At 34.6% G+C, this 22,065-nt stretch overlaps 1 protein-coding gene across 1 annotated transcript in view; it reads left to right on the top strand.

Moving 5' to 3' along the window:
* LOC138713919 (dipeptidase 1-like) overlaps window positions 1–22,065 on the top strand; it is a 1,227,883-nt gene that overhangs the window by 1,114,577 nt on the left and 91,241 nt on the right. Inside the window, exons 9-10 of the mRNA XM_069846458.1 lie at window positions 8,590–8,659; window positions 9,549–9,725. Coding sequence (XP_069702559.1) covers window positions 8,590–8,659; window positions 9,549–9,725 — 247 coding nt within the window. The remainder of the gene's footprint in view (window positions 1–8,589; window positions 8,660–9,548; window positions 9,726–22,065) is intronic.

The raw sequence follows: 22,065 nt of genomic DNA on the forward strand, positions 1-22,065 counted from the left end.
TCGTTTAGGCGATTGAAGAATTTTCTACCCTTTTCTCTGAAAAAGATTTTAGTGCAGACACTCGTGATGCCCCGCTTCTATTACTGTGATATTCTGCTTACTGACCTAAGCGTTACTTCGGCGCAGAGACTACAACGTGTTCATAATATGTGCGCCCGTTTCGTCTGCAATATTCGCCGGGCTGATCACGTAACACCGTCCCTCGAAATATTGTCCTGGCTCCGTTTAGAAGATCATAGGAAAATCCACTGTCTTTCCCTCCTCTTTCACATATTGCATTTCTCCACTCCTGTCTATCTTGCGTCTCGTTTTCAAAATGTATCCAACCACCATAATCTATACACAGGATCACAACACTCCTCAATATTATCCATTCCCTCCCACCGAACATCCTCATATTCATCTTCTTTCACTGTGGCTGTTCCTCGGTTTTGGAATTCCCTACCGAGTAATGTCAGGGACTGTCAGACATCAAACCAATTTGAGAATAGACTAAAGAAGTATTTTTCTAACAATTATTGTTAACAAATATACAGTACCTGTTTGGAGTTTCTCAATATTTAATGGTTATATACAGAGACCGGATGTTTAGCCATTATGAAACATTAATATAGGCAGGCAAAAAGGCATCATAAATAGCTAAAATAGGCATGCAAAAAAGCATTATAAATAGCTAAAATAGGCAGGCAAAAGGCATCATAAATAGCTAAAATAGGCAGGCAAAAAGACATTATAAGTAGCTGAAATAGGCAGGCAAAAAGGCATTATAAAAAGCTAAAATAGGCAGGCAAAAAGGCATCATAAATAGCTGAAATAGGCAGGCAAAAAGGCATCATAAATAGCTAAAATAGCCAGGCAAAAAGGCATCATAAATAGCTAAAATAGGCAGGCAAAAAGCATCATAAATAGCTAAAATAGCCAGGCAAAAAGGCATCATAAATAGCTGAAATAGGCAGGCAAAAAGGCATTATAAATAGCTAAAATAGCCAGGCAAAAAGGCATCATAAATAGCTAAAATAGACAGGCAAAAAGGCATTATAAATAGCTAGAAATATCCAGGCAAAAAGGCATCATAAATAGCTAAAATAGCCAGGCAAAAAGGCATCATAAATAGCTGAAATAGGCAGGCAAAAATGCATCATAAATAGCTAAAATAGGCAGGCAAAAAGGCATCATAAATAGCTAAAATAGCCAGGCAAAAAGGCATCATAAATAGCTGAAATAGGCAGGCAAAAAGGCATCATAAATAGCTAAAATAGGCAGGCAAAAAGGCATCATAAATAGCTGAAATAGGCCGGCAAAAAGGCATTATAAATAGCTAAAATAGCCAGGCAAAAATGCATCATAAATAGCTGAAATAGGCAGGCAAAAAGGCATTATAAATAGCTAAAATAGCCAGGCAAAAAGGCATCATAAATAGCTAAAATAGGAAGGCAAAAAGGCATCATAAATAGCTGAAATAGGCAGGCAAAAAGGCATTATAAATAGCTAAAATAGGCAGGCAAAAAGGCATCATAAATAGCTAAAATAGGCAGGCAAAAAGGCATTATAAATAGCTAAAATAGGAAGGCAAAAAGGCATCATAAATAGCTGAAATAGGCAGGCAAAAAGGCATTATAAATAGCTAAAATAGGCAGGCAAAAAGGCATTATAAAAAGCTAAAATAGGCAGGCAAAAAGGCATTACATATAGCTAAAAATGCACTTTCCACAAAGGGATTTCCGCAGCAAAAAAAGCTTTACATAAGTCGAATGCAAATTGAGATTTTCGACTCGATGTTGCAATTACTGTTGCAAGCAAAGAAATCTTCTTCCCAGTAGCCTTGGAAAGTGCATTTTTGTGTTTGGTTGTACTGATATGTTGCGATATGAAATATTTAGCTAGCTACAACAACGTCTTAATGAAAACTGAAAGAAAAATAACCGTTAAAAATAACGTCAGACCCGCACTCATTGTTGCCTTGTCAAATAAACACAAGCGATAATTAAAACGCTTACTGTTATACATTGTTGCAAAGAGAATGTGAACTGACTGAAAGACAATGATATACATTCGGTGAAGTCACTTTCATTGTAGCGGTTATAGAAATAAATTAAAATATACCTGTAGGCGATTTTTAATAATAAATTGATAGATAATAGATAAATAATCAAATAAAGGCAAAAAAAGCATTTATTTTGTAAATTAGGCATTTATATTAAAAAGGACAGAAAAGGGCAACATAAAACTGTGACAAAGGTATAATTCGTACAGATTTACCTTCAAAATGAAGATAGATTTAACACATTTAAAAAGGCATTCTGCCAAAGTTCCGGTCTCTGGTTTACTTATATATATAATAGAATAAGTATTTAAATTATCATAAATGGTAACTATTTTTTTCATTACTGTTCGCCTCTATCGAGATCGGTCCAAGGACATTTGAGCAGTGTAATCAGTGTACTAGCAAGGATCTTATTCCGGTAGTTTTTTTCTCATAACCGTACATTCTCTTAACCAAACTATTGAACGGTCATCTTCATCAAGTTCCGTACACCTTACTAGAGAAACTGTGTTCCGTCTTTGGGTCTATGGAAGGAAAAGAAAAATGTCTGTAATTGTCTTAAGTAATAACAGTTTGTTCAATAACTGGAATTTATGGCCTCTGAAATGTACCTGAACTTCCTCGCTGACCACAACGCGGTAATATACGGCGATGGCCCGAAATCTGATATAGAACCAACAGAGAACTCCAGAGTTTGGCAAACTCACAGAACATACAGTAGTTTCACATTCCTTCCCGAAGATCGCCGTCTGGAACGGACCTTGTTTGCCTTAACCGCAAAAGCAGAATTTCGTCCACGACACCGTGTGTCTTCGGGTGCAGTCTGTTCTGGCAAGGAAGATAACATCCAAGTCCTTGTTTCTCTTCAATAAATTCAGTCTTTAGGGGTCGAATTCATAGTCGTCACTTATAAAATGAGGAAACACTTAAGTAATGAGCGTTTCCTTAGCACTTATTTCAGATCGTATTGCAGAGACGCTACTCATTCATATGCCCTGAGCATTCCCTTGACATCGAAAGAAATATGGCAACATGGCTAGACGTGAGCGCTTTCCTACATTCAATTGTTTTCCAGCGCCTTCAAATTGTTAAGTCGGCATTATTGTCATCACAAATACACAAGTAATTATTATGGAGCTAAAAATTATACAAGATGTCGAGAAAGCATTTTACAGAAAAGAAAGAAGTGAGCTAAGATAACTGGTTATGAAATATGAAGATATTGTCGAAAGTAAAATAAAAAAAAATTGATAATAATTGTTCTCTCCAAAAGAAGAAATTGACATGGAACAAAATTGCAGTTGAGTTTAATGCAAACTCCGGAAATATTTCTGTAAGTAAATCATTTTAATTTATTTTTCAGTTATTTTTATGCTAAACAAAGTGGAAATGATATAATTATGCAAATTTTAGTAGCTTATTCCTTGGGTAGAATACAAACAAAAATGCAAATAACACTTTGTTGGGACGTGAATACTTTTCGAAAAAAAAAATGCCACTTAAATCTACCTGAAATGCTGCTGTAGCATAAAATATCAAAGCGACCAGTATTTTCAGCAGTGGTGAAATCTGTAAGCCTCATGGTTGTATTGTGAATTGAAATGAGACACCAGAATATCAACAACAGTGTTCTTGTCGAAACGATATCTCCTCTTAAATTGTTGATCATTGTACATCTCTAAAGAGTTTTCCATATCTCTGATATATCTTTTGCTTGCCGAAACTCATTTTCATTTTAATTACAGAACTCAATAAATTAAATTAAATCATAATCATCATCTATTGTATACTGAATCAGCTGATTACAATGCATATGAGGAAACGCTTGAGTAAGCTGACAAGCTACCTTATTTGAATAAGTGTTCACTTTAGTGGGATTTATGAATTGGAAATGATTATAAGCAACTGCTTAAGTGTTTACTTACGATAAGTGTTGACTATGAATTCGGCCCTAAGAATCATTTCATTCCGAAGTAATGCATATCAAATATAATCACTTTTTCTGAAAATTGAGATGTTTTTTAAAAACAACAAAACCGTATTATTTAATTAAAATTTAAGAAAAAAATTGTAACATCCTTCTCTTGATGGTAGACTGATTAAACTGATCGTCATTAAATATAATGTTCTCTTCTTAAATACAGCTACCGAACCAATTCCTAATAAATTAATACTAGTGGATTGTACAGCAAATGCTGCAAACTAAGTTCATCAGACGTTCAAATAAACATTTTTCAGATTTATTTTCAATGAAGAATACCAGACATTCTGAAAGTTATTTGCTTCCATAATAATGAAACATACTCTCTCTCGAGCCAATACTGAAGAGAACCACGCATATAAATATCTAGACCACACCGCCATTAAATATATGAGAAAGACCCAACCCCACTTGATTAATAACTATAAAAATATTTGACTTTTAATAATATTATTATCTTATGTAAGTTTTATACCTTTCAGTAACATATACTATATAGCCGCCACTCAGTAAAATATAGAAATCAAAATCTAATTTAAGATATTCTCTATACCTACTTATATAACCCCAAAAGTTTCACTTTCATACATCAATATAGCATTAATATGTATAATTAATGAAAAATAGTCACATCATGGCATTAACTACAATAATATTTCATTTCTAATGGTAATAATGTCATCAAACCACCTCAAGTTTTGTAGTTTTTAATATCCAATACACAGCTGTACCCAGAAAATTACGCACCACAGAATCGAACCTGTAAATTATTTTTACTAAGTTAAGTTTTTAATAACCAATTTAATTTGAGCTCTAAATATGTCAGCATTCTTGCAGATCATGGCCTTCGTGTAATATTGTTTACTGTAGTGTGTGTTTTGTTTTATCCTGAAATGCGATTATCTAGTTTAGCTAGTTCTCAAAACTGACGACAGATGGATTTTGGAAAATAGGAAAATTATGTTGAAAAATTGACATTTCACTGAAAACTACTATTTTACTGAAAAACTTTGAGTTCCAAGCTTCAAAATGAGGGGTCATTTATTAAAATCCATTCAGCCGTTTTCCCGTAATTTCCATTACCAGTTCAAATTATATATATATATATATATATATATATATATATATATATATATATATATATGGATGGATGGATGGATGGATGGATGGATGGATGGATGGATAGATAGATAGATAGATAGATAGATAGATAGATAGATAGATAGATAGATAGATAGATAGATAGATAGATAGATAGATAGATAGATAGATAGATAGATAGATAGATAGATAGATAGATAGATAGATAGATAGATAGATAGATAGATAGATAGATAGATAGATAGATAGATAGATAGATAGATAGATAGATAGATAGATAGATAGATAGATAGATAGATAGATAGATAGATAGATAGATAGATAGATAGATAGATAGATAGATAGATAGATAGATAGATAGATAGATAGATAGATAGATAGATAGATAGATAGATAGATAGATAGATAGATAGATAGATAGATAGATAGATAGATAGATAGATAGATAGATAGATAGATAGATAGATAGATAGATAGATAGATAGATAGATAGATAGATAGATAGATAGATAGATAGATAGATAGATAGATAGATAGATAGATAGATAGATAGATAGATAGATAGATAGATAGATAGATAGATAGATAGATAGATAGATAGATAGATAGATAGATAGATAGATAGATAGATAGATAGATAGATAGATAGATAGATAGATAGATAGATAGATAGATAGATAGATAGATAGATAGATAGATAGATAGATAGATAGATAGATAGATAGATAGATAGATAGATAGATAGATAGATAGATAGATAGATAGATAGATAGATAGATAGATAGATAGATAGATAGATAGATAGATAGATAGATAGATAGATAGATAGATAGATAGATAGATAGATAGATAGATAGATAGATAGATAGATAGATAGATAGATAGATAGATAGATAGATAGATAGATAGATAGATAGATAGATAGATAGATAGATAGATAGATAGATAGATAGATAGATAGATAGATAGATAGATAGATAGATAGATAGATAGATAGATAGATAGATAGATAGATAGATAGATAGATAGATAGATAGATAGATAGATAGATAGATAGATAGATAGATAGATAGATAGATAGATAGATAGATAGATAGATAGATAGATAGATAGATAGATAGATAGATAGATAGATAGATAGATAGATAGATAGATAGATAGATAGATAGATAGATAGATAGATAGATAGATAGATAGATAGATAGATAGATAGATAGATAGATAGATAGATAGATAGATAGATAGATAGATAGATAGATAGATAGATAGATAGATAGATAGATAGATAGATAGATAGATAGATAGATAGATAGATAGATAGATAGATAGATAGATAGATAGATAGATAGATAGATAGATAGATAGATAGATAGATAGATAGATAGATAGATAGATAGATAGATAGATAGATAGATAGATAGATAGATAGATAGATAGATAGATAGATAGATAGATAGATAGATAGATAGATAGATAGATAGATAGATAGATAGATAGATAGATAGATAGATAGATAGATAGATAGATAGATAGATAGATAGATAGATAGATAGATAGATAGATAGATAGATAGATAGATAGATAGATAGATAGATAGATAGATAGATAGATAGATAGATAGATAGATAGATAGATAGATAGATAGATAGATAGATAGATAGATAGATAGATAGATAGATAGATAGATAGATAGATAGATAGATAGATAGATAGATAGATAGATAGATAGATAGATAGATAGATAGATAGATAGATAGATAGATAGATAGATAGATAGATAGATAGATAGATAGATAGATAGATAGATAGATAGATAGATAGATAGATAGATAGATAGATAGATAGATAGATAGATAGATAGATAGATAGATAGATAGATAGATAGATAGATAGATAGATAGATAGATAGATAGATAGATAGATAGATAGATAGATAGATAGATAGATAGATAGATAGATAGATAGATAGATAGATAGATAGATAGATAGATAGATCAGCCTGTTGACTTTCTCACAATGGTTATGCAATACAGCACTGAATCTATGTGTAGGTCTACTGTTTGTGACCCGCATATGAGGTCCTGAGATGAATTCTGGACGATGGTCCTGCAACTTCACCCGGGTAAAGGTTGTTCTGGATGAAGGGAATCTACTACTCCTACTACTACTACTACTACTACTACTACTACTACTACTACTATTACTACTACTACTACTACTGCTACTATTACTACTACTACTACTACTACTACTACTATTACTACTACTATTACTACGTCCACACCCCTTTGAGTAACGTTAGCGCGCCTGACTGCGAAACCAGGGGGCCCGGGTTCGTATCCCTGTCGGGACAAGTTACCTGGTTGAGGTTTTTTCCAAAGTTTTCCCTCAACCCAATACGAGCAAATGCTGGGTAACTATCGGTGCTGGACCTCCGACTCATTTCACCGACATTATCACCTTTATTTCAATCAGACGCTAAATAACCTGAGATGTTGATATAGAGTCGTAAAATAACCTAGGCCTACTAAATTAATAATTCCAAACCTGGTGTAACATACCTGCATTGACGCTTTCCACAGCTCTCGCGATACTTTGCTTCAAATCATTTAAACCAACAGTTTATATATCCCCCCTAAAAAGGAAAATATTTAACATTTGAACATGATGTGCGTCAAAATATTAAATAAGTGCGTATCATCTGTGACAAGATTGTGTCGACAAGATTGGAGTTGACAGATAGTTAGCTTTGATTAAAACTCACTAGATCCTTACACTCCATTGGTGCATGTGTACATGAGCAAAATAGTTAACCAGTTTCAGCCATAACACGCACTGCCCGGGATTCTTTTGAATTAATAATGACAGGATCATTTCTAGATGAGTAGGACCCACACGTTCCCCGGACTTTATCGTGTGCGATAATTTGTGACATACACTATAGACGAACTTGAGGGCATTGTAGGAACAGAAATTTGAAGAATTGGCAAAGAAATGCTTTAACGTGTGTATAAAAATTTAATTAAAAGATGCCGAGAAGGTATGAATACAGGGTGACACCACTTTAAACAACTACTATATCACATGCTAGTCCTCTTTATGAAATTAAAATATAATCATGTGCTAGCTGCAGTTATTAATCAGAGTCACATCACTAGAGTAGATCATGGCGCAATAGCCACGCATTAGTCTTTCGAGCGTGCGTTCCAAAGCCTATTGGGACGTCCTGTAGAATTACTGAATTGCTAAACCAATATTTTCACCAGATGAAATTTAACTCTTGAGTTATGCATGTCAGCATTTTCAGTACTCTTAACCAGAAATGTGTCTGTTTCCAAGGATTTCTCGAACTTTTGAACCCCAGATGCTGTCACAAACAGTAGGCTACACTAAGTGTAGAGATGTTTCACACTGGTGCTTTGTGTCTGAACACAATTTGTCCTAATCTCGTGCTTTCTGGTAGGGCAGACTCCTCATCAGCGGCGGCCTCCGACAGCAACACCCGCGGTGAGGGCCTCACGGACTTCGGAAAGGTAAGATATCAATCACACGTTGCGTCCCAATTACCATACTTTCCACCAATACTCCTGTAGCTTGTGGCCGGTTTCTCGAACAGTCTTTAAGTATTACTTAAATGTAATGGATCTGAAAGTATTATAAATGAGTTTCTCAAACATTCAATGATTCCTTAAACCATTCACTGACTTAATCTATCGATGTTGGGGGGGGGGGTATCGAATCCGTTAACTCTTCTTATATGATGAGGACTATCGAAAGAATACATTGACTTACCTTCAGTTTTCAGCTGTTTTCTTTTAAATAACAAAGTCCATTGTACAGGGTGTAACAAAAAAAAGTGAGCAAAAGTTCAGGTATGGATTTCTCATACATGTAGAAGAATACTAACATGGGTCCGAAAATGCTTGATTTCTGAGTAGAGCTTGAAAGAATGATCATAATTTATTCCAGTACGTTTGTTTGCTGGAATTATTGTGATCCATTCAGTTTACATTCCCTTAGATGAACTGTTCAAAATGTCTGACGCCTTGCAGAATCCGCTGACGAAGAGTTTCTTCATTATCCACAGGAGCAGAGTACACTGACGACTTTAAGTGCCCCACAGAAAGAAGTGCAATGGGTTGAAGTCTGGTGAGCGTGGAGGCCAAACATATTCGGATCTCAGTAAGACGACGAGCTCCGCCTCTATTCAGGCAGGAGGTGGACATTTTGGACGGTTCATCTAAGTAAAAGTAAACAGAATGCATCACAATAACCCCAGCAAACGAACGTACTGGAGTAGTGTAAAAATGTTGGCAGTTTTCATACAGAGACTTCTTATTTAATCTTGTCATCATTTCCACGTCAGCAGCGCCATGCCTGGGCATCAGAGAACCCGATGTTAGTCGATGCCTTTCGTTCCAGGTTGTGGTGAGAGAGCTGAACCGATTGGGGATGCTCGTGGACTTGTCTCACGCGGCACACGAGACTGTTCTCGCTGTTCTCGAGACAACACGCAGTCCCGTAATCTTCTCGCACTCATCTGCGCAAGCGCTGTGCAACACTTCCCGCAACGTCCCTGACCACGTTCTGAAATTAGTGGTAAGTAACTGATGATTTTCTAGTAGTAGTATTCAGTTTGTCACTTATTTTTCTGAATATGAATGCCATATCTTTCAAGAATTCGAACAGGACGCTTGACTTTGTTAGGTGACATCTGGATTATTTTATTCCTAAAATATCGCCATATTCAAATCCGTACATCGCGGAATCCGACCGTGATCAGCTGATAACACATACATCGATTGGGAAACAGAAGAAAATATTGGTACATAAGGGCTATTCAAAAAGAAGGAACAGATTTAAAATATTTATTTCTTCCAAACTACAAAAGATAGAAACACAATTCCAACGTTCCTGGACAGACGAAAGTTTAAATTTTGAACAGTCCGGGTAGAAGTTCCAATCACGGCCGCATTGGCGCTGTTGATTGCAGTGTTAAGGCCAATGTCAGGCATAGGGGGGATAAAAACACGGTCTTTTACATAACCCCACAGATAAAAATCACAAGGAGTGAGGTCTGGAGACCTGGGAGGCCACCGGCGATGAAGTTGATTTTCTCCTCCTCCTCTTCCAACCCAACGTCTTGGAATGGTGTCATTCAGGTAACGTCGGACGTGGTTAGAGAAATGAGGCGGGGCACCATCTTGTATGAATATGAAGTCCTCTGAATCATCTTCAAGTTGAAGAAGCATGTCTAGATAGGTTATTCCTGTCACAGTTCTCTCCACGAAGAAAAAAGGTCCAAAAACTTTGTTTACAGATATGGCACAGAAGACGTTAATCTTCGGTGAATCTCTTTTATGTTCAATAACTGACATAGGATTTTCACTTGCCCAAATTCTAACGTTATGGCAATTAACTTTACCGGAAAAAATTAATCGTTCAGAAAAATTGTCTTCTTCTATATCATCTATAATGCTAATGCAAAATTCGTAGACTACCTTTTATTGTGGTAGTCAGGATGCAATGCTTGCAATAACTGCAGTTTGTACGGTGGCCTCCCAGGTCTCCAGACCTCACTCCTTGTGATTTTTATCTGTGGAGTTACGTAAAAGACCGTGTTTTTATCCCCCCTATGCCTGACATTGGCCTTAACACTGCAATCAACAGCGCCAATGCGGCCGCGCATGACAAGCAACAGTGCCAATGCGACCGTCATTGGAACTTCTACTCGGACTGTTCAAAATTTAAACTTTCGTCTGTCCAGGAACGTTGGAATTGTGTTTCTATCTTTTGTAGTTTGGAAGAAATAAATATTTGAAATCTGCTCCTTCTTTTTGAATAGCCCTGTATTATGAAACAGACACAATTCATGGGCTTATCTAGCACTTACCCAGCATATATTGAAAGAACGCAAGTTACATTTTCTAAGAAATAGAAAAAGGTCTAATAAGACAAGATTTAGTTTACTATGGAAAAGGTTTATGTATAAAATATATATTTCATTTAATTAACTTTCAATTGTATGCACTTAGAACAATCCTCAAAAATAATCCTTAGGAATTATTATATTTTTTTTTGTTCTAAAAAACCACTCTTGCACAGTACTCAGACATATTACTGCTCCGTTCGATGAAAACTTCCTTCCTTTCAATGTTATTTTTTATTTATTTAGTTTGGGAAATAGGTGATAGTCTCAGGGGCTAAATGTGCCGAATGTAAGGGGTGGTCAGTAAATTCAAATCCAACTTTATCATCATTCTACAACACAATGAAGGACTTATAAACGGGTGCATTGGCATGCAAGGACAGTACAACTTTGGAAATTTTGCTATTACGATTCTCCACATTCTTTTGCCGAAGCTTATTCAATAAAATAAATAACACACTTTAAACTGTTCCAAGTCATTCATTCATAGTTTTGCGTCCAAGAGCAGATCTGCCAGTACAAATCCAACATTCTCAAAGTATAACACTTTTTCGCCTTTCTCTTAGCCTCCGCATACGATCCATTTGTTTTAATATTATCTTACTTACTTACTTACTTACTTACTTACAAATGGCTTTTAAGGAACCCGAAGGTTCATTGCCGCCCTCACATAAGCCCGCCATTGATCCCTATCCTGAGCAAGATTAATCCAGTCTCTACCATCATATCCCACCTCCCTCAAATACATTTTAATATTATCCTCCATCTACGTCTCGACCTCCCCAAAGGTCTTTTCCCTCCGGCCTCCCAGCTAACACTCTATATGCATTTCTGGATTCACCCATACGTGCTACATGCCCTGCCCATCTCAAACGTCTGGATTTAATGTTCCTAATTATGTCAGGTGAAGAATACAATGCGTGCAGTTCTGTGTTGTGTAACTTTCTCCATTCTCCTGTAACTTCATCCCTATTAGCCCCAAATATTTTCCTAAGAACCTTATTCTCAAACACCCTTAATCTCTGTTCCTCTCTCAAAGTAAGAGTCTAAGTTTCACAACCATACAGAACAACCGGTAATATAACTGTTTTATAAATTCTAACTTTTAGTTTGGGATTCGTGCCACTCTCCTTAAAACAAAATAAAACAATGAGCAATCGTCTATATCCGACGTGTTACACGATTGCATTGTTGTAGCAGCCACTTATCGTGAGAACAGTTGGCAACACGAGTGTCGGATATGAGTTGTACTGAGCTCTTTAGTTTAACGCTCTTCGTTTATTACCAGATGATATCGGGAGGAAATGCACTGGAGCATTGTTTCAGTTACTCAGTGTTATCTGGAAATATTTTTCTTTTCGTGTATGGTACTGGTTGCTTTCTACAAAGCTCAGTTTATAATTTCGTTAATCTGGAATGTGTTCCAATTTATAACGACTTGACTCAAGTCTCCTCATTTCCCACTTTTTAGTCAGTTCAAGACGGAAGCTGCCAGGTATAATCCCTCATTAGCAAGGCACGCACATCCCGCATGGCGCCGCTTTTGAAGTCCAAAGAGCCGTGCTCTTGCATTAAAGGCCTTTACTCGTTACAGAGAGGTTTTGTCTTAACAGATGAATGGAACATTTTAAAAATAATTTTACATTACCTAAAAATAGCTATGGTAATAATAATAATAATAATAATAATAATAATAATAATAATAATAATTATTATTATTATTATTATTATTATTATTATTATTATTATTTCAGCTTGCAGAAATATCATTCATTCACTATTCATTTCAGTTAAATATAATTTAACCAAAAAACACGCCAATTTAGATATTGAACAGGAAGTTTAAAGCCAGTGTTCATTGCCCTTTAGGTTTCAACCCCTACTCCGTTTGAAATTTGAAATTGTACTTAAATTGTGAAGAATATTCAGTTATTTATACATGTCACTTCTTTGTTCTCAAATCTTTTGTTACTTATCGTCGTCTGGTGAAACGTAAATTCAATTAACACTGTTTTCAAACTTCCACTTCAATATTTAAATTGTCGTATCTTTTGTTTAAATTAAATTGAATTGAAATAATAATTATTTAGACTGATAAGTTTTGAAATGAAAGTCCTATATATACGATTGCTTTTGGCTGCATTAGTAAGTTTCTAGCCTAACAAAGGAAGAGTTACTGTATCTCAAAGTAAATTTTATTTAGCACAGTCGTTTTTTAACACTCTACACTTCAGCCAATGACAATGCTCAAAGTAGTTGCTTATTTTTTTATTGAAAACTTATGAAGAAATAAGCAAATTTATTTTTGTGGTAAGAAAAATATTACGTATTTCTTCGTCATCAACAATAGTTTCAGCAAAAATGTATATGACATATTTAATAAGTTCGCAATAAATAATATGCGTACATTTCTTTGAGCACTGCATGATTCTTTTAAAAATCGAATGGTCTGGAAACCACTCTTTCACAGTGTTTGGTACTACTTCATTCGATCAAAACTTATTTCCTTCAAATGTTTTTGTTTTATTCTCGACAATACTGAATATTCTGAGAGTACTAAACCTGTCGAATGTAGGGTACGATCAGTCAATTCAAAGCCAACTTCATTTTCTGGAAAGCAATCAAGTACTACCTACTATCGGATGCATTGGCTTGCAAGAACATCACATTTTAAGGAATTTTACAGGTGTATAATAATAATAATAATAATAATAATAATAATAATAATAATAATAATAGTAATATCTATCTATCTATCTATCTATCTATCTATCTATCTATCTATCTATCTATCTATCTATCTATCTATCTATCTATCTATCTATCTATCTATCTATCTATCTATCTATCTATCTATCTATCTACCTACCTACCTACCTACCTACCTACCTACCTACCTACCTATCTATCTATCTATCTATCTATCTATCTATCTATCTATCTATCTATCTATCTATCTATCTATCTATCTATCTATCTATCTATCTATATCTATCTATCTATCTATCTATCTATCTATCTATCTATCTATCTATCTATCTATCTATCTATCTATCTATCTATCTATCTATCTATCTATCTATCTATCTATCTATCTATCTATCTATCTATATCTATCTATATCTATCTATCTATCTATCTATCTATCTATCTATCTATCTATCTATCTATCTATCTATCTATCTATCTATCTATCTATCTATCTATCTATCTATCTATCTATCTATCTATCTATCTATCTATCTATCTCTATTTATATCTATCTATCTATCTATTCATCTATTAGTCTATTTGTCTATATATCTATTTATTTATTTATTTATTTACTAATATTTTAGTGTGATGTACATCAGCCAGAGGCCAATAATAGTTCAGCATAAATGACAAAATTACAAGTAATGATAATAACTGCAGTAAATGTACATGAATAGACAGACGTTCATGGATAGCGGTGAAAATGAAGAATAACTCAATTGAAACATAATAACAAAACATGTGTTAGAGTTGAATTAGGGTCTAATATTAAAACAAAAACAATGATATTCAAACTATACATTAAAAGGATTCAACTTCATACCATACAAATTGGCAAGTTTTATGCATCTGACAACAGGTGAAAGAGATTTAGACTTACCGGTGTAAAATGGTTTTTGAAATTTTAATCCTTTAGAAGGAATACGAAGGTGGATATTACTTATGATGAATTCACAAAGAATGTCAATAATAATAATAATAATAATAATAATAATAATAATAATAATAATGATAATAAAGATATCTTCTTTGTTCCCCAAAAATTTGATGTACAATTTTGAACTTGAAATTTCTTGGCGAAGAGAACCAGAGTGCTTATGTTTCTTTGATTGTTCTTTTGTTTCTGGGTCGTAATGATGGATCGATCCTTGTTAAGTTTGTAGTTGTATTACGATGTAGGAAGTTAAAACAATCCTTTTGGAATCAGGGCGTCATAGCGACATGGAAATAATATTGTTACTGCGAGTTGCTGCTAACCGGCGTCCAGGCATTTTGAATCCATATAATAGCGGATACTCTTGTATCTGATTGAGGTTCTGCTTGATATGTATGTCTATTATCAGGCAGTGCATCTCACTTGACGATATGTGTCAGATTATTGTTTGTATGCATCTGAAGTCTGATTAGTGTAATATAATATAGCTAGTCGGTGGTGTATGCAATGGAGGGGGAAAGGAACTGGCCACCGTACTCCATTATCTCCGAGCCTAGTTGCCTCATGAGTGATGTCTTATTGGTGTCACTTGTGGGATCCAGACCCGCCTTCGGACAGTTGACTAAACAACATTAATGCCATATCTCGTGTGCAGCAGATAGAAACTCCTAGGAAATGATAATAGAAAGGAGAAACTCCCTGTAACGAACCTGGTGTATAGGCTCTTAACTCTTACACAAGGAACAACCCTATTCACATAGAAAAATGGAGACAAAGGAATAGTACAGTAGGCTAGGGATCCAGTTCTGAATAAAGTAAACCAATTCCTACTACAGTGAAACTTACCTTAACGGACACTTACCAATAGCGGACATTTTAAAATTCCCCTGCAAAATAACATTGGCCTTTATGATAAAATTCTTCCAAATAGCGGACATTCTCAATAACGGACGCGGACACTGAAATATATCTCCCAACAAGAATTAAAACTTCCAAATAACGGACAGCGTGAAAGAAAAAAAAAAAAGAAAAAGGCGGTTGTAAATTAAACGGAATTCTTTGCAACAATCATTATCGTGCATTTGAACGTTCTTGTACTTTATTGAAGGTAAGCAGCACAGTTGTTAGTTGTGATACTGCACGTGAGCAGTCCGTACTTTCTTAGTTTGTCAAGTTGAGTGTTCGGAAGTACAGTCACATTAAAAATGTCACGAAAACGTAAACGTTTGTCACTGAAAGAGAAAGTGGATATTGTAAAGCATAGTGAGAAGGAGAAATTAAATGTTCGTAAGCTGGCCGCAAAGATTAATGTGAGAAAAACTCAGGTTAGTGAAATTTTGAAAACAAGGATGTTATTTTAAAATCATACACTGAGAATGCAATTCTAGATTTCTTTGTGTGAGGTGAAGTGGTACAGTGACTCATGTTTATTTCATTTACAAAACATTTACTGGTACGATTTCTCTCTGGATGAATATTGTAAACAAGCTCACTGTCTACTGTACTGTACTGTAAAATATAGTGTTGAATATGTATGAGAAATTTTAATGTACTGTATACATACTAACGGTTTTCTAAATAGCGGACACTTCTCAATAACGGACATTTAATTTTTCCCCGGCGATGTACGCTATTGGGAAGTTTATCTGTAATCTAATCTTATGAAATGTAATAATAATAATAATAATAATAATAATAATAATAATAATAATAATAATGGCTTTATTTAACCTGGCAGAGTTAAGGCCTTAAGGCCTTCTCTTACACTCAACCAGGATTAAAACTTGCTTACACAGTTGAACATAAAACTTGATCAGAATTAAGTAATTACATACTGATTACATGATGAGATCAAAAGAGGTAGTTACATAAAATTTACCTCATAAAATAAAAATAAACATAGTGGAATACATATTAATGTTGTTAGAATCAAATACGAATCACATAAAAACAGAAGCCGATAATTCAATAAAAAATGTACACAGTAAAAATAAAAATAAACACATTAGTATACATATTAGTATTAGATTACAATTAAGTAGGATTTACATAATTAAACCAGAAACCGACAATTGAATAAAATGTACACAAAAAATAGATTAATAATAAAAAACGACAACACAGTGGGATACATATTGGCGTTAAGTGATAAATAAACACGATTTAGATAATAAAAGTAAGAAAAAAAATCTAATCTTCAGTTTTGCTGTCATCTACTTCCTGCCGTGTATAACTGAAGATGCAGCCTCGCCAGTCTTTGTTGTGGCAACTAGATTACATGTCAACGCGTGTGAGTGACTCATTTCTCTGTTGTGGATTTCGAAGTCCTGATAACCAGCCTAGAATCCATCCAATGGCACTATGCCCACTATAGTGAACGCGGCGGCATTTTTAGCCCTTGTGCGTGCAATTCCTACATACGTAGGAAGCCACTAAAATTCCCGATCAGATTGGCCGACACCGGAATTCGAAACAGAGCCCTCCCGAATGCGCGCCTAGTGTTTTACCACTGAACCATTCCGCTCGGCAATCTCACATTGTCGAATAGGATTGCGAACTTTTCAACATAAAGATTTACGTGTCATTAATTCCCCTCTTTTGAAGAGAGGACACCTTGGTGGCGCTCCCCGGACCTGAGCAATTACACGTCCGGAAATTAGAGTCCGCACTGCAGGTAAGGAAGAAGATGGCATCGCAAACGTATGAAGAGACAATTTCCGACAAATAAAACTGCAGAAATGCAAGAATCGTTCTTGGGGCGGATATGATGTGCGGTTATTACACGGCTGATGTTCCCGCTAAATTCGTTTCCCGCCCGTAGATTGGCTGCGGAGACAGATTTCCGCGAATCTTATTGGTGAGCAATCGATATGCTTGCATGCAGTCCTGGCTTTTGATTTGTCCCGTAGAATGCGTGTGCTGTGACTTCATCTGCTACAAGCAGTGTTGCCAATTCAGCGGTTTTCCCGCTAAATCTAGCTTTTTTGGATAACTGTCTCGCGGGTAAAATTATATTATCCCGCTTAGCGGCAATACTAGCGGTTTTTAATCTTTAAAGTTTCTGAAATGAAATTCACATTAGCATTATTGACGGCTTTCATAATTACATTTAATTCGTTCAGTGCCTGTTTTGTGAAATAATGGATGTGTTAATGTAGTGACAATCCCATATTATATATGTTACAGTTAAAACTCGAAATCCGCCAAAACCAGTTTCAACTAGTAAAAACTAGTTTAAGCAAATAAAGATAGGTTAAAAGTGAGTTTTCTTATGATCATCTGACTTCATCTGCTTCAGAATGAGCAAAATAATTCTGCGCTTAATATCATCATCATCATCATCATCATCATCATCATCATCATCATCATCACCACCACAACGCTACCTCATTCATTTTTCGTCTTACACCCTTGATGATTATTTATCTGGTCTCTTAGGCATAAACCACAACGTGTCCATAATAATATGCAGTGTTGCCAAGTCAGCGGTTTTGTAGCTAAATCTGGTGTTTTCAGGACTATGGTCAGCTACAGAATTTTACCGTCAGCGACTAGCTATTTATTTGGCGTTTTTTTTATGATCCCCGCAGAGGGAGACGATATTTTAATATTTTTTTCTGCAAAGATCTTGTAATTGTTTTATATGTATAATATTAGTTAATCATAGATCAGAGATTAATGATATTATCACAATTTTTCATTGTGCGAGTATAAAATATCAGTGTTGCATGTTAACTCGATTTGGTACAACCACGTCCATTTCCTACCTCATCCATTGTTGTTGTACAAATAAGGTATGCCACATTCGTTAGACTGTATGCATTGTTTTTGTAAATGAATTGATGTGTTTAATCATAAAGAATGGATAATGAAATAAATTATTATTTTAATTTATGGTAACTTATATTATGATTCATTCATTCATAGTGTTCTGCCCAAGGGCAGGTCTTTCACTGCAAACCCAGCATTCTCCAGTCTTTCCTACTTTCTGCCTTCCTCTTTGTCTCCTCATATGATCCATTTTTCTTAATGTCGTCTTATATTATATATTTTTAAATTTATCGTTTAGCATTGTAGTTTATATAACACAGATATAGTTAAACTCATTGTTGGCAGGCACATCTCCAGCTCAGTGTGAAATCAGATTTCGAACCGACTGGTGTGATTGTGGATGTGGTTGTTTCCGAAGTGCCCGGTGTATTCTTGAGCTACTTCATTCAATTTTGAAGAAATATGCCGCATAAAATTCCATACGTACCAAGTTTAGAGATGTGTGAAAAAACATACTGTGTTGAAAGATTGGGTGGAAGAAGTTGCCGGTGATGGTTGGAAAGCTCGATGTAAATGATGTAAGGTGATATTAAATGTAAAAATTCATATTTAATTGTCCGTACGATTTTGCATAGAACATAGAGCCTACGAAGTGATGCACACTTTCCATAATTTAGTCTACATTTTTATAAAATTCTACAGTGTCTAAAACTGTATAAGTTTGTATTTCAAATTTGGAAGTGATGTATTAAGAAAAATCTGGAGTTTTTCAATTAGAGTTTAGCGGTTTTTTTAAGCTTGTGCAGCGGTAAATGGAATTCTGAGTTGGCAACACTGGCTATGACTTAATCAGTAACAAACAACATTAAATTCGTGTTTTACGATAAAATAAAAGAATGTCCTTTATCACCTACCCCTGTTCAACATCTACTTGGAGGATTTAGTGAAGAACTGTTTTCAGAACATGGGAGGAGTGATAGTAGGAGGAAGAAGAATAAGATTTGCTGATGATATGGCGTTGTTAACAGAAGAGGAGATGATACTAAGGGATATGCTACTGGAGCTAAATGACAGCTGTGAGCAGTATGGGATGAAGATAAATGCAGACAAGACAAAGACCATGGTCATAGGAAGAAAAATAAAGAAGGTAAACTTGCGAATTCTAAACGAGACACTAAAACAAGTGGACAGCTTCAAATACTTGGGGTGTACTATAAGCAGTAACATGAGCTGCTGCCAGGAAGTCAAAAGGAGGATAGCAATGGCAAAGGAAGCTTTTAATAGAAAAAGCAGTGTCTTCATCGGACATCTGGAAAAAGAACTAAGAAAGATATTAGTAAAGTACTTTGTGTGGAGTGTGGTATTGTATAGGGCAGAAACATGGGCATTAAGCTGAAGTGAAGAGAAGCGAATAGAAGCATTTGAAATATGGATATGGAGAAGAATGGAACGTGTGAAGTGGACAGACAGAATAAGAAATGAAGCTGTGCTGGAAAGAGTGGATGAAGAAAGAATGATGCTGAAACTGATCAGGAAAAGAAAAAAGAATTGGTTGGGTCACTGGGTGAGAAGAAACTGCCTACTGAAGGATGCACTGGAAGGAATGGTGAACGGGAGAAGAGTTCGTGGCAGAAGAAGATATCAGATGATAGACGATATTAAGATATATGGATCATATGAGGAGACTAAGAGGAAGGCAGAAAATATAGGAGATTGTAGATCGCTTAGTTTGTAATTAGGGACCTGCCCTTGGAAGAAAAACTGTGTATGGGTGTAGGGCGAAAGTCAGATAATCCCAATATTGTAGTTGCTGCAGAGTTGTAAAATGATCTACTGAAATTATACACAAAAAAAGCAGTAGCTAAATCGTTTGAAACGAATTTGAACCTTTACATGTAAAAATTTTAAGTGAGTTGCGTTTCTGTAGTTGCCGTTTTCTTTTTTTAATATCACATTCGTTTGCAATTTACTTTACGAACATTATTTTATCTCTGCTTCTTAAGGAAACTTTGAAATTGTAGTAGTTTGTTCTCCTTACGTCAAAGACTACTACCAAGACAACTTCTAATGAGTTTCTAACGGGGTAACTTCAATTCATACTCACAGCAACAAAAAATAGACCCCCACGACCTGCGTGCTGAGTATGAGTGGGCGTTATTTCTGCTTGAGAAGTCCGCAATACTTGGTAACATTTCAGCACGTTGCACATGCCTTGCTCATCAATCTTAATTCAAACAGCATCCTCCTCTCTCTGGCTCTCTCTCTCTCCATCATTTAATGCTGTAATTGGTTTTGTTGAGGTGGGAGAAGAATAACGTAGCCCGTTAAAGACCGCACCAAGACATCCACGTAATATTTTTCCTTAGACCTTCATGAGCAGTAACGCAATTTCACATAAGAAAATTATCTCTGTGCGCTACATTTCCATCCAAGTGCATTCACGAGAAAGAACGGAGCTCGTTGTGCAATTAACTGTCCCACGCAGTATTGCCAACAGTTGTTCGTATAATCCCGCTAGATGGCTTTCGAAAACTCGCGATTTTCTAACGAATATCTCTAAATTTTAATCTATACTTATTATTCAATAATAATAATAATAATAATAATAATAATAATAATAATAATAATAATAATAATCTGAAACTTAGAATTTATAAAACAGTTATATTACCGGTTGTTCTGTATGGTTGTGAAACTTGGACTCTCACTTTGAGAGAGGAACAGAGATTAAGGGTGTTTGAGAATAAGGCGGTTAGGAAAGTATTTGGGGCTAAGAGGAATAAAGTTACAGGAGAATGGAGAAAGTTACACAACACAGAACTGCACGCATTGTATTCTTCACCTGGCATAATTATTAGGAACATTAAATCCAGACGTTTGAGATGGGCAGGGCATTTAGCACGTATGGGCGAATCCAGAAATGCATATAGAGTGTTAGTTGGGAGGCCAGAGGGAAAAAGATCTTTGGGGAGGCCGAGACGTAGATGGGAAGATAATATTGAAATGGATTTGAGGGAGGTGGGATATGATGATAGAGACTGGATTAATCTTGCTCAGGATAGGGACCAATGGCGGGCTTACTTGAGGGCGGCGATGAACTTTCTGGCTCTCTAATAACCATTTGTAAGTAAATATCATTAGTATTATCATTATTATTATCATCATTAATATTATCTATTATTATCATTATTATTATTAATATTATTGTCATTATTATTATTATCATTATTAATATCTTTGGGGAGGCCGAGTCGTAGATGGGAAGATAATATTAAAATGGATTTGAGGGAGGTGGGATATGATGATAGAGACTGGATTAATCTTGCTCAGGATAGGGACCAATGGCGGGCTTACGTGAGGGCGGCAATAAACTTTCTGGCTCTCTAATAATCATTTGTAAGTAAATATTATCATTACTATTATCATTATTATTATCATTAATATTATTATTATTATCATTATTATTATTATCATTATTGTTATTATTATTACTATTATTATTATTATTATTATTATTATTATTATTATTATTATTATTATTATTATTATTA

The sequence above is a fragment of the Periplaneta americana genome, chromosome 14 (genome assembly GCF_040183065.1).
Source record: "Periplaneta americana isolate PAMFEO1 chromosome 14, P.americana_PAMFEO1_priV1, whole genome shotgun sequence".
NCBI lineage: Eukaryota > Metazoa > Arthropoda > Insecta > Blattodea > Blattidae > Periplaneta > Periplaneta americana.